At 46.9% G+C, this 12,274-nt stretch overlaps 1 protein-coding gene across 1 annotated transcript in view; it reads right to left on the minus strand.

Annotated features, from left to right (window-relative positions):
• Positions 1-12,274, minus strand: part of MACF1 (microtubule actin crosslinking factor 1) — a 232,691-nt gene that overhangs the window by 76,855 nt on the left and 143,562 nt on the right. Inside the window, exons 50-57 of the mRNA XM_029912665.1 lie at positions 10,942-11,098; positions 9,346-9,463; positions 7,201-7,263; positions 6,222-6,463; positions 4,909-5,038; positions 3,890-4,089; positions 2,276-2,771; positions 149-1,620 (exon numbers count right to left, since the gene is read on the minus strand). Coding sequence (XP_029768525.1) covers positions 149-1,620; positions 2,276-2,771; positions 3,890-4,089; positions 4,909-5,038; positions 6,222-6,463; positions 7,201-7,263; positions 9,346-9,463; positions 10,942-11,098 — 2,878 coding nt within the window. The remainder of the gene's footprint in view (positions 1-148; positions 1,621-2,275; positions 2,772-3,889; positions 4,090-4,908; positions 5,039-6,221; positions 6,464-7,200; positions 7,264-9,345; positions 9,464-10,941; positions 11,099-12,274) is intronic.

The raw sequence follows: 12,274 nt of genomic DNA on the forward strand, positions 1-12,274 counted from the left end.
AGCACCCTGGCGGCATTTCAGCGATAAAGTTATATGAATTCTGCAAGGAACGCACTGCTTCAGAATAGCACAAGAGATCAGGTCAAACTGCAGACGAACCTTTAACCAGCAAATGCCACTTAAACCACCCCGCATCAGGAGCGCTCACCTTGAAAGCTGCCAACTGCTGGTTGATGGTTTCCACCTCTGTCCCTACAATCCACTGCAATGCCTCGTTCTCCTCCACTGCACTGGCCATGTGATTCAGCTCCTTCAGTTTGCTGTAAAAGTCTTCGACTCGAGAGAGTGTCGTTTCTACTTGCTCTTGGCGATTTTTGCCCCTTTCCGTCAGCTTGCTGCACTGTTTATTTAGAGTCTCCAGTTCACGTTTCAGCCCTAACAAGTCAGGGCTTCCTTCATCTTCCAGCATGTGCCTGCATTCCTCTTCAGAGGCTTCAATGTCTGACTTCAGCCCCTGAAGTCTGCCCAGGAATGTCCGAACATCTTCGGCTTGAGACTGGAGGCTGTCAATGTCTCTCCCGATGGCACCCATACTATCAAGTTCATCGTCTAGATCTGCCAGTTGAGAGAACATCTCCCGGACGTGGTTATTAAACTGGCCGATTCCTTCAAGCTTGGTCTCCATCAGCGTACTGCATTCGTTTACTTTTTGCTTCACTATTTTAAAGTCCTGCTGGGAATCCTCAGCTTGCCGTAAGAGCTGGGAGCAGTCAGACCCATCTGGAGCATCTTCCACCAGACCTTGTGTGAAGTTCTTCAGATAATCCACCTGCGGCTCCAGGGCCTGGAGCACTTCCTGCTGAGCCTTCAACTTCTCCAAGTTCTTATTGCTGCAGGCTTGAGGTCCTAGGGCATCATAGATTTCTAGCTGATGCTTTGCCCCTTCCAGCTTCTTCTCAATGTTCTTAAAGTTTTCTTGGAACTCCTTTAGCCTTTGTGACATTTCTTCAATGCACCCAGTCTTGGCTTGCAGCTCCTCTGTAATGGCATCCATCTTCTGATTGATCCCAGCTTTCTCATCCCGAACCTCATCCTCGTCAGTTTGACAAGCATCTATCAAGATGTCAGCAGCACTGTTCAGCATCTCCAGAAGGGAGCGGCGCTTCTCCACATCACTGAGCATAGCCTTTGACCTCAGAAGGGCTGCCTCCAACTGCACGGGGTCCAGAGTTACTTCCAACTCTGACATCTTCGCCCTGCAGTCCTCTACCCAAGGAAGGAGGTCTTCCATGTGCCGTTGGTATTTCTGGGCCTTCTGCAAACAGTCCTTGAGTCTTGAGTTTCTATCTGTGACCTGCTTGCTGAGCTCATCCCAATGTGTTTTGAGGCCGACCAGCTGGCTTTGCAGGGCAGTCTTCTCCTCCCCAGGCTGAACCGAAAGAAGCAGAGACTCTCCCTCAGCCACAATCATCTCATAGGAGCCACTATGCTGGTTGAGATTCTTCTGGAACTCTTCTTGCTCCTGGATTTGACACTGCAGCCTCTCCAGTTTAGCAGAAATAGGCCGGCTCTGGGCTTGCTGGCACAGTTTGTCATCCAGCCAGGTCCTAAGCTCGTCAAACATGTGCTGGAACTGCTGGGAGCTTGCGAGCGCAGTCTGCAGTCGATTCATCCGGTCGGCTGAAATGGAAATAAGATTAGAATGTAACAATTAAGCTGGAATCTAATAAACTAGGTGAAATTGTTTTTAAAAAAAATCTCGACTGCGCAAGATGCATTCTGATTAACAGGAACGAACTCCTCCCCTGGCACATCAGCAGCCTTTCGCTTGTCAGGTCATGAACAACTTCAGAACGGAGTTAGGAGACAGTAACACAATGGAGAGGTTTTTTTGGCTACGAGGCCTCTATATGCAACCCACTTGGGGAGCGAAGATGCCACTCAGATGCCCACTCTCCTCTTCCTTCTTCTCAGATTGGGGCCAGATTCTTTTCAGTCCCCGTCAACACCACTCTTAAAATCAGAGTGCATAGGGTGAAGTTGAGCCCTACCCTTTGCTGAAGGGCAAAATGAGCCCTACCCTTGTAATGAACAGGTCACCCCTCTGCTCAACCTCCAGCCCTTGGTGGCATCGTGTGGGAATCAAAACCTTACCACATGCTTGGCACTGCTCAAAGCACTTCTAACTAGGCCCTTTCCGGAACGGTTTTCAAATTTAGAAATCATGGAAGATCCCTTCCTCGCTAGTCTTAAAAACACAGTGACTGCATAACCCTTTGTTAAACAGGAGGCAGAGAAACTGAACTCCACAACCAGGCGCTTCATGGCATCTCACCTGCGAGGTCTTCCAAGCCTTTGAGTGGGAGAGCCACCGTCTCCAGGCGCTTTCTCAGCTCATCCTTGAGGTACTGCTCCCCAATCAGAACAGACAGCTCATCACACAGCGTCTGAGCCTCCATGATCTCCTCTTCCAACTGCCCCAGGTCAGACCGGATCTCACTCGTTTCCTCCAGCTGCTGCTTCACGGCATCTGGCTGGGTGCTGACAGCAGACTGGCTGCTGAGTCTCTGCCCAACTGCCTTTACCTTCTCAGACAAGTCCTGCAGCAGCTCTTGGTATTGGGTGCTCTTGACAATGGCTTGGTCGATCTGGCTGGAACGGGAGTTGAGTCTTTCCGTTAACTCGGTCCATTTCTGATTCACGCCTTGGAGCTCCTCCCGCACCTGGTTTGATGATGGAGAACCATCTCCAGGGCTGCTTAGTATCCCCTGAGCTGCCTGGTTCAGCTGTTCGTGCTGCTGTCTGCGAGCTTCGAATTCTTTCAGCATAAACTGGAACAGAAATAACACAGAAGTGTTTGTATAAGTGTGACAGCACCGAACACACATCGTCCAAACAAACCCGAGCTCCAGTAGCTTTAAACTATCCACAGAATCACTGGAAACAAACCAGGAAAGCCCTGGGACAGGACTACAAGTAGACTGCAAAGATCTGTTTATAACAACAGTTCAGCTTAACAAAATTTGGAAGCCTCTGTGACTACATCCATAAAGTATTTCGCTTCTCTCCCCTTATTTGTCCTATTGGTGTTCAACACAATGTAAACCAGTGACACAAAGAGAGAGAATTATATTAACCGGGATATTTTATTTTGTGGTTTTGCTGGCTACAGACATATCAGCAATCTGATTTGTAACTAGAGGTCGACACACAGGGAGGAGGTAGATAGGAAGGCTCTCATGCAGCATTAACAGGCCCTGGATAGTATTAACCTAGGTCTTTGTAGAGAGTGGAATTGATTTTTTTTATTTTTTTTAAACAAAGGAGTCAATACTGGAACCCTGTGCACAGAAGAGAGATCAAAAATTACACCCGTTTCACTTAGGTGGAGTACTAGCCACAGCCAACATGTTCTGACATCTCTGTGAGAAGAGGGGTTAGACCAACGCTGTTGTACAATGTGGTGTGTGCAGGGCATTTCTGCTACAAACAAAATGAGTTTCAGACAAGGGCTTGTCTACATGAATATTTAGACTGCAGCAAGCTGGGGTGTAAATCTAAATCGCCTGCCTTGCACTAAGTATCTGTGTGGACTCCACTGATGTGGACTAGCAGTTCCTTAGCGCGCTTTGATCTGCCCAGCTTTGAAACAGGACTAGATCAAAGCACACTAAGGAATCATTAGTGCTTGTCAGGAAGGTCCACACGGACACTTAGTGCATGGCACGCTAGCGCAGGGTAGGTTTACAACCCAGCTTGTTTGCACAGACAAGCTCTAAGGGAGCACGTTCGGTAGCAGGAGAGTGTACACACAGACACACACACGCTCACTGCACAAACTATACACAGAATTTATCCATCACAACAGGAGTTTTGCGCAAACTGAAACTGCCCACGCCTCCTCATTGTTTAACCTACAGAGGAAGCACAGATGCAGCCCCTTTCTCACCTGGACCTGCTGCTTTTGCGCATTCAGCATGTTGGGGTCAATGGAAAGGGGTCCCAGCACGCTCATCATTAGCTCCTTCTCCATCAGCCATGGGCGCAGCTGGGCTTCAGCTGCCTGGAAGCTTGCCAGTTGGTTCGCTGATTTCTCCAGCTTCTGCTGGCGCTCTGCTGTCACCTGATTGGCTCTTGCCCACCTGGAGTCTGAAGACAGGAAATGACATAGCCGGTAATTTTACTGTTATTAGGAAACCTGCCACGTGATTTAGCCATTGTTTTTTCGTTTCCTTATTACTAATTTATCAATGGAAATCTCCCCAGCTTTAAATGAGGACTCTAATGTGATAGACCAGTGTAATGTTTGATACACAATCAGTCTAGTAATATATTTTCCATTTTTAACTACTATGGTAGTGTGGTTAGGACAGGAAATGTGGAATCAAGCGATCTACATCTAGTTGCAATTGTCTCGGACTTGCCTGACCCTTGGGCAAGTCATTTAACTTCTCTCTGCTTCAGATTCCATCTTTCAAAGAAAAATAATATAACGTGCATCAATTTTTGTCAAGTACTTTGAGAGCTTTGGATGGAGAAACCCTGTACAAACACTTCATTTCTAGCAAGTTTTGAAATTTTCTTTTTTAAATACACAGGCTTGTTCAATCATTTAAGTAACTAAAGTATTCTAAGTAATCATTAGAATTTTACTTTGACTAACGAAACTTTTACTGGAAAAAAAAAGCAATCAACTGATTTTATTGCAGGGTATTTTTTTAAGGTAACCTAAGAAAGCAAAGTCTCTGAAACATAGAGCCATCATGCAGACTTCATTAACTGAAACAATGCTCATCCTGAAAACATCCTAGCAGGCCAGGCAGCTTGAAGGTATGTTCTCTATTTCCTGAATTCAATTACACGTAACTCTGCTTCACTCTGACTTTTGGAATTGTCCTGGAAACTGGAATCATCCTTAAGGGATGTTTAGAGACATCTAAAAATCACGAAGTCTCTAGGGAAACTTACTGAGATCATCCAGCATCTTCTTCCAGTTTGCTGCTTCGGGAGAGTCAGGACACTTCTCCAGCAAGCCGGAAAGCGCTTCCTTTACTTTCTGGATCTTCCCTGAATTCTGCTCCAACTCAGCCAGGAATGCCTAGGAAGAGGAAAATGTTGGACATGCTGAGACAGTCAACAGAAGATGTAATTCAAGCACAAGAGCTATACTGAGATATGCTACAGTTTGAAGGAAGAAAGTAGCTACACTTGGAGTTGAGTAAGGCTTTGGCTTTGGCCTTTTATGGAATCATTTCATCTAGTTACTAATACTTAGAGCTCCCTTGGGCCTTAAGAATAGAAGAAATGAAAAGTTCATCTTTCTCAGTGTAACATTAAACTGTGTGTTGCTTTCCCAATGAATTCGGAATGACCTGAGAATTGGTGCTAAACATTATCAGCTTTTTTCTCAGAGACTACTGCCTATACAGGATAGGTCTAAAATATCTAAAAGGGTGAAGCTCACCACAGATTCATAGAATCACAGATAGTAGGACTGGAAGCGATTTCAAGAGGTCATCTAGTCCATTCCCCCCACGCTGAGGCGGGATTAAGAATACTAGACCACCCCTGACAGGCGTTTATCTCACCTGTTCTTCAAAACCTCCAATGCCTGGGATTCAAGAACATCCCCAGGTCACCTGTCCCAGGGCTTAGCTATCCTTATAGTTACAATGTTCTTCCTAATATCCAACCTAAATCTTCCTTGCTGCAAACTAAAGGTATGTCTACACTTAAAATGTTACAGCGGCACAGCTGCGCCAAGGTAGCACTTCAGTGTGGACACTACCCACACCGACAGAATGGATTCTCCCATCAGCATAGGTAATCCACCTCCCTGAGAGGCAGTAGATTGATGGAAGAATTCTTCCCTTGGCCTACTGCTGTCTATATGGGGATGTAGGGCGGTTTTATGCCACTCAGGGGTGTGGATTTTTCACAGCCCTGAGTGACTTAGTGATGCTGTCCTAATTTTCTAGCGCGGACCAGGCCTTGGTCGCTTCCTTCTTGTCCTACCCTCGGTGGACATGGAGAACAACTGAGCACCGTTCTCTTCATAACAAACTTTGACATATCTGAAGACGTATGTCCCCCCTCAGTCTTCCCTACACCACGCTTCTTCATGCTACATTTAACCACTTGCACTCCCAAGATGAAATACTCCCTTTAGAAACAGGCTGTTGTTGGTTCCTCCCAATGTACTGCAGGAAGGCATGTCTCAGAGAATGACCTAGTCATTATGATAAACTCGGTCCTTATTCCTGCTCAGAGAGACAAGTTACCTTGTTATGCTCAGCCTGGGCTCTCATGGTCTCCGTTTTTGTAGACGAGGAAGAAGCTTCGAGTGCTGACAAGGTCCGTTCCTTTGACTCCAGCCACTTCAACACTGAACTTGCCTCCTCTTGGACTTCTTGTATCTTCTCCAGCATGGCTGACAGCTGCTCCTGGCGTTCCCGCAAGGCCATGCCAAGTCCCTCATACTGCTGGTTCACATCAGACATGTCACACTGGATCTCAGTCAAATCTAATGACAAAGAAACAAACCTGAGCGGAAGGACGGCAACACCCCTCCTACGTAGGCTGCTGGAACTGAGAATTCTGAGCAACTCTCATGCAGACTGCCAGTGTCAGGGTACCAGAGGCTATGATCACTGTCCTTCCATCTACTGAAGACCCTAAGGTGTCAGGTTATCACCACCTGTCCTGCCAGAGACTTGCTCTGTTGCATCACATATGAAGTTTGACAGTTTGCCCAACAAAGCAAATCACTTCCCATTAAATCAGCCTCCTGCACGTTGTACCCCCATGTTAACAGTATAATATTTAATCCACCTCTCACAGTTTGAGTTCAACTTTTTACATCTGTTATCTCGTTGAACCAATGAACTCACAGCAGCTAACGAGTGATTTAAGTCACACTTAAAATTCCAGGTTAAGATGGTGTCAGAATCCTCCGAACGAATAACCTTCATTGCTTTTCTTAAAACAATCTCCCACTCATCCGCTCTCTAACACCAGCTGATCAGGGGTCAAGTTGTCGTCACTTCTGGAAGCTGGATTCCCCTCCTGCCATCCCATGGCCCCATTACTACACAGCGCTGCAGAGAAATAGGGTTTGCTATAGGATTCCGACAGTGTCACATTGCAATTTTTATCTCCTGGGGGAACACCCGTACAGACTGCTGTTATCAAGCACTGATGGAAACATAAATGAACACACAGACACCGCTTTCTATTGCAACACGGAGTTGGTGAGCTCACCTTTGCAGGTGTGGTATCCATTTACGCTGCCTACTGACACTCCTAGAGCGGGCAGCACAGAACCTGAGCAAGGGGCAGAGAGACAAACAAAGGACAAGACAAACATGTTAGGAATACAGACATGTTACCAACGAACGTACGCACTCAGCACTGACCCAACCGTTTCCGGCTGCCCACTGTCGACGACGGACATCATGGCCAAAGAAAAAACAAATCCTGAGCATGAGCAAATTAACACAGCACAAGACAACAGAGCTCTCCACAAGACGAACCACGTCAGCCACCAAGCAAACTCATTTCATTTTGAAGTGGCTTATTCTTTTCAGCCCAATAAACCCGCAGCCCCTCTTAATGCTAAGGGCTCAGCACCAGGAATTCCCCACTCCTCACATCTCAATGCCCAGCTGGGACTCCCAATCAATTTTGCCTTACTCTCTTCTAATGCCAAATAGCTGAAAACAGAATAGCTGTGACTCCCTGCAGCCAACACCCCCCTTTTCCATTTCCTCCAGCCACTCTTATAGGGACAGCTTGGAAGTTTAGGAGTAGCTGTGAAGTTCCCAGAGCCCACAACAGAAACTATGCCTGTGGGCACGAAGTAGATATCAGCTCCCCCCCTCACACAGCACGCCCGTGACCACTATATATATATTTGCATTCGGTGGAGGCACCAGCATTCCCACAGGAGAACTAATATCCATGAAAATCATATTTAGAATAGAGATTGATATTGCAAGAGCCAAAAGACCTTTACTGAAGATATTAACTTCCTTATGTTCTTCTTTTCTTATGGAATGAAGCTCTTAAAGAAACAGCCCTAAAAAAATAAACACCTTTCCTATGCAACTGGGCCCTGAAAATTATTCCTCAGAAAATCCTTCTATTGGAATTAATTTTGGGATGATTCCAAGTCCATCCACATTCCAACCCGAATTCCCTGGAGAGGTTATAGATCAGGTTTCTCATTTTCTAAGCAGCCCGAAACAGTCAGCATCATAATCATTAAAATGTCCATTTATATAGGAGATTGCAACACGAAAACCTCTCAAAATCTTTCACCGGGTATGTACAAGGGACTGCTCTCCTATTACTTACGTTCAGTTACCTCTCAGGAGGAAGACAGTAGCCATTCTGTGTCAGCAACACTATACAACATGTTTGGGGGTGGGAAGCAAAGGTTCATTTCTCCAGATGAAACGTCCATCGAGGTGTTAGGTAATTACCAATTTAGAATTTAGTCCGGAAGTTGGAGTTAAGTCCCCTAACTCTTGCCTTGGGATCTTAAATGGTCAGAAAAGCAGTCAACACATCCAATGTGCATCGTATCTGAAAGCAAGCATCCTCCAGCATTGTCCTAGCATTATATTGATGAACTGATTCAGTACCGATTCTTGGGCTAGGTCTACACTATGAGCGAGGGGCGTATCGAACTAGCGCGAGTATAAATAGCAGCGTAGCTACGGATGCAGGCTAGTGGCAGTGGACAGACGACCGAGCCATGCAGAGCATAAACCCACCTGAAACAGTGGGTATGTACTCGGCACGGCTGAGCCGGGCCTCCACTCTCGCTCCCTGTGTTACTGCAGCTGCCCTGCTATTGATACTCAAAGTAGCTCAATGAGAGCTAATGTAGGAGCAGGGGAATCACACCCCTAGCTCGTAGTGTAGACGTAGCCTTAGAGTGCCACCTACTGAAGCATCAGGACTACAGCCTGTAGCCTTTTCCTAGATGTTCCTTGGAGGTTTCCCGTCCAAACACTAACCAGGCTAACCCTGCTTCGTTTAGGGGCTGCGATCGTACGTGGGTGGCTGTTACCTGAAATCCTCAACAGGAATCAGTCTCACAAGTTGGAAAACAGCTGTTTGGTATTTATGTTCATTTCCATATAAGACAGACAGACAGACAGACAGACAATCTCTCCAGAGGCTGAGCCCTCAGTCCCTAAATGCCTTGGAGCAAGGCTGGCTCCTTTACTTTTGTTTTGTAACAAGTTTAAAGCCATTTTCTATTTGATGATGGTTTAAATAAAAATATACCTAAAGAACAACAAAAGCAAACGGAGTGCAGAAAATGACAGGGCTCCACTACTTCTCCTCATCCAAGGACACTCCAGGTGTCCTCTGGGCGGCACGGCTGTAACTCACCTGTCTTTGACTGAGCATCAGGGGCTGTGATTTCTACAATCAAATTCTCTAATGCAGTCCCTTTGCGATTGATTTCCTCCACCTGGGCCCCCTTTCCTGTCCATTCCTCCAGGAGAACCTATTAAAAAACCAGGATCAGATACCAGCATCCTACATTATATATTTCCCACACCAGAGGGCTTATGATTGAAACCAAGTGTCACTGCTGCTTATGCTCAAACACATTCTGCTGCTGAGAACTACGGGTGTGCGTTTGTGTGTCTGTTGTCTAGGCACTAGGAGTACTCCTCTAATACCCATGTAGGATCCAGCTTTAGCACGTTCAGCTGTCTAATTCACAAGATGGTTCACTGACTCCCAGAGAATGAACTGAATTATGGTTAAGAGAGTCTCTCTATACTATGTCAAAGAGGGAGGTTTCTTTGTAATGAACCACTTACAGAGCATCAAGCAGTAAATTAATATTGCCGAACTAGCGGGTCTCTCTTCAAACTAAGGTTCTGAGGACCATCCTTCCTAGCCTATACACCCAGCCCCCTACGGTATCCAGCACGCTATACGTGCCACGTGGACCTGGTATAAATCAGTAGCTTGGAGAGCTGCTATATTTCTGTCTGAGATAAGACAGCTACAGGTGAGTGAACAGGACGTTGCACTCTCTCTGAATCACAGCCCTTGACACATCTTGATTTAAGGTGTCATTTACCCCAGAGAAGCATGAGAGCGCTCAAGTGACCGGATGTAACCCCTGATGTCCAGCAGAGGGAATTTCACTGGAGATGCAGAATTTTGCTGCATTCAAAATAGACTAGCACACGGGGGTTCCCCCTCCCAAATTCCTCTGAAAAGCAGAGGAGCAGTCGGATTGCTTTTAAAAATGAATACAAGACTCTGCAGAGATTTCACTATGCATTGAAAGTTTGAGAGCCCAGAGCGAAGAGTGATGTGTATGATTGCTAGCAGGGCCGGCTCTAGGCATCAGCAAAACAAGCTGGTGCTTGGGGCGGCACATTTTTAGGGGCGGCATGGCCGGCGCCAGAATGCCGCCCCTAAAAATGTGCTGCGGCTGCCCTAGCTCACCTCCGCTGCTGCTGCCTGGGAGGGAGGGGGAGATCCCGAGCGGCCGCGGCGCGCGAAACAGCCGTTTCGCACGCCGCTGCTCCCCCTCCCTCCCAGGCTTGAGAGCCTGGGGGGAGGAGGCAGGGCTGGGGATTTGGGGAAGGGGCGGAGTTGAGGCGGGGCTGGGGGTGGGGTAATTAAAAAACAGGGGGGGGCGGCCAAAATTATTTTTGCTTAGGGCAGCAAAAATCCTAGAGCCGGCCCTGATTGCTAGCACTGTCTCTCGACAGCCCCACGCAGACAGCGGCTTCAGACCTTCAGTGGTGCCGTTTTCAGAGCAAGTAAAGGCTCACTTATGAGAAACCGTTGCACTGACATACAGCACTGCACCCCTGCACTTAAGCACATGGAAGCCCAGGCGTAGCTGAATTAATACAAGCATAAAATAGCTCACAGTATACCATGTCCTGCAAGTCATTACATGCTCCTTTGGTTTCCACACCAACTCCTCAGAGCGTTTCAGCTTTCCCTGCCCACCTTGATTTGCTGCATGCGCTTCTCCAGTTCCTGGGTGCCCAGGGAGGTCTCTGCAGATGGCACATTCCCTTCGCTTTCTTTCAGCCACTTCTTTACAGTTCCGACCAACTTTCGGAACTCGTCCAATTGTTCTTGGCAAGATGATGCATCCTTTTCTCTAAGAGTGAAACGGTGGAGAGAGTTAGCAGCTCGTGCTTCGCTTTGCAATTACTATACCCTGAATTGAGGACACCAGGGTCTCTGTGATCTTGTTTTTTGTTGTTGTTGCTTAGCAACAGCGCTCACTAGTAGCCAAAAATATGGCTATAGCTACGCTGCATCCCTGCTTGCTGATAAAGCGTGCTTAGTCAATGACCTTGGTGCACAAGTTCAGTGTCATCTTGTCCCCTAGAGACCCAGACTCCCATTCTTGGTAAAGTCCAGGTTAGCAGTTCTGAAACCATTGTCCGCACAGAGCACTTGTTAGTGGCCTGTAGCGAGCTGGCAAGTCACAGGGTGGTTGGATTCACTTCCTTGCTATCAGCTACTTGGACAAGGGTTCAGGCTCATCATCGGAAAGAAGAGCCTGGATGTTTGTAAAAACAGCTGGAAAAAAGGAGGAAGAGTTTGCCTATCTACTTCTCCCAGCAGCCACCACTCCATAAGAGAATAAGGAGCAACACTCAAGGACAGAGATACTAAGGAACAGCTACAAATAATCAAATGCTTTGGGACACAAAGGCACCTTGGCAATGGGTGCCCAGGTCTTTGCAAACAACTCTCATCTCAGACCTGACAAACTCACTACATCAAATACATTGTTCACGGGGTATCTATGCAGACTGGGTAACATGTAAGGTCTCTATTGAAAGCTTGCAATTTATCAACATTCATAATCATGGTGTGATGTGCGTACAGGTAACACTGAAGGAATAAGGTAGCTATATTGACGTTTATGCCCTTAGGGTCTTAAAGTTAAGGGGAGTCACCAGGGATTAGCTACCTGGTGGCAGTTTATTCATGCAGGAGGGAGTTGCTCTCTCTCCTTAGTGAGCTGGTGATGTCATGCAAGGTTCAATTGTCTCGCACTGCCCTATCACAGAACAGTCAATGGAAAACCAAAGAAGACAAGTGCAAACAATTGAAACCACTTGGAGGTAAAACAAGAACAGGCAGGGTATCACCCTGTCTATGAATAGGGACAACAGACTTTCAGTATAACACTGAGTGGGGAGAGGCCTCTGCATCCATTCACTCAGGAGACATCTTGTGGAGCCAGGGGTGTTTTCATGACCATTTGGATCCTGGTTTCTGTGAAGCCAGCCAGCTCTGCAACAGACTGAATTTTGGGAGG

Source organism: Terrapene carolina, unplaced genomic scaffold, assembly GCF_002925995.2.
Source record: "Terrapene carolina triunguis isolate 2854851 unplaced genomic scaffold, T_m_triunguis-2.0 Scaffold236, whole genome shotgun sequence".
Classification (NCBI taxonomy): Eukaryota; Metazoa; Chordata; order Testudines; family Emydidae; genus Terrapene; species Terrapene triunguis.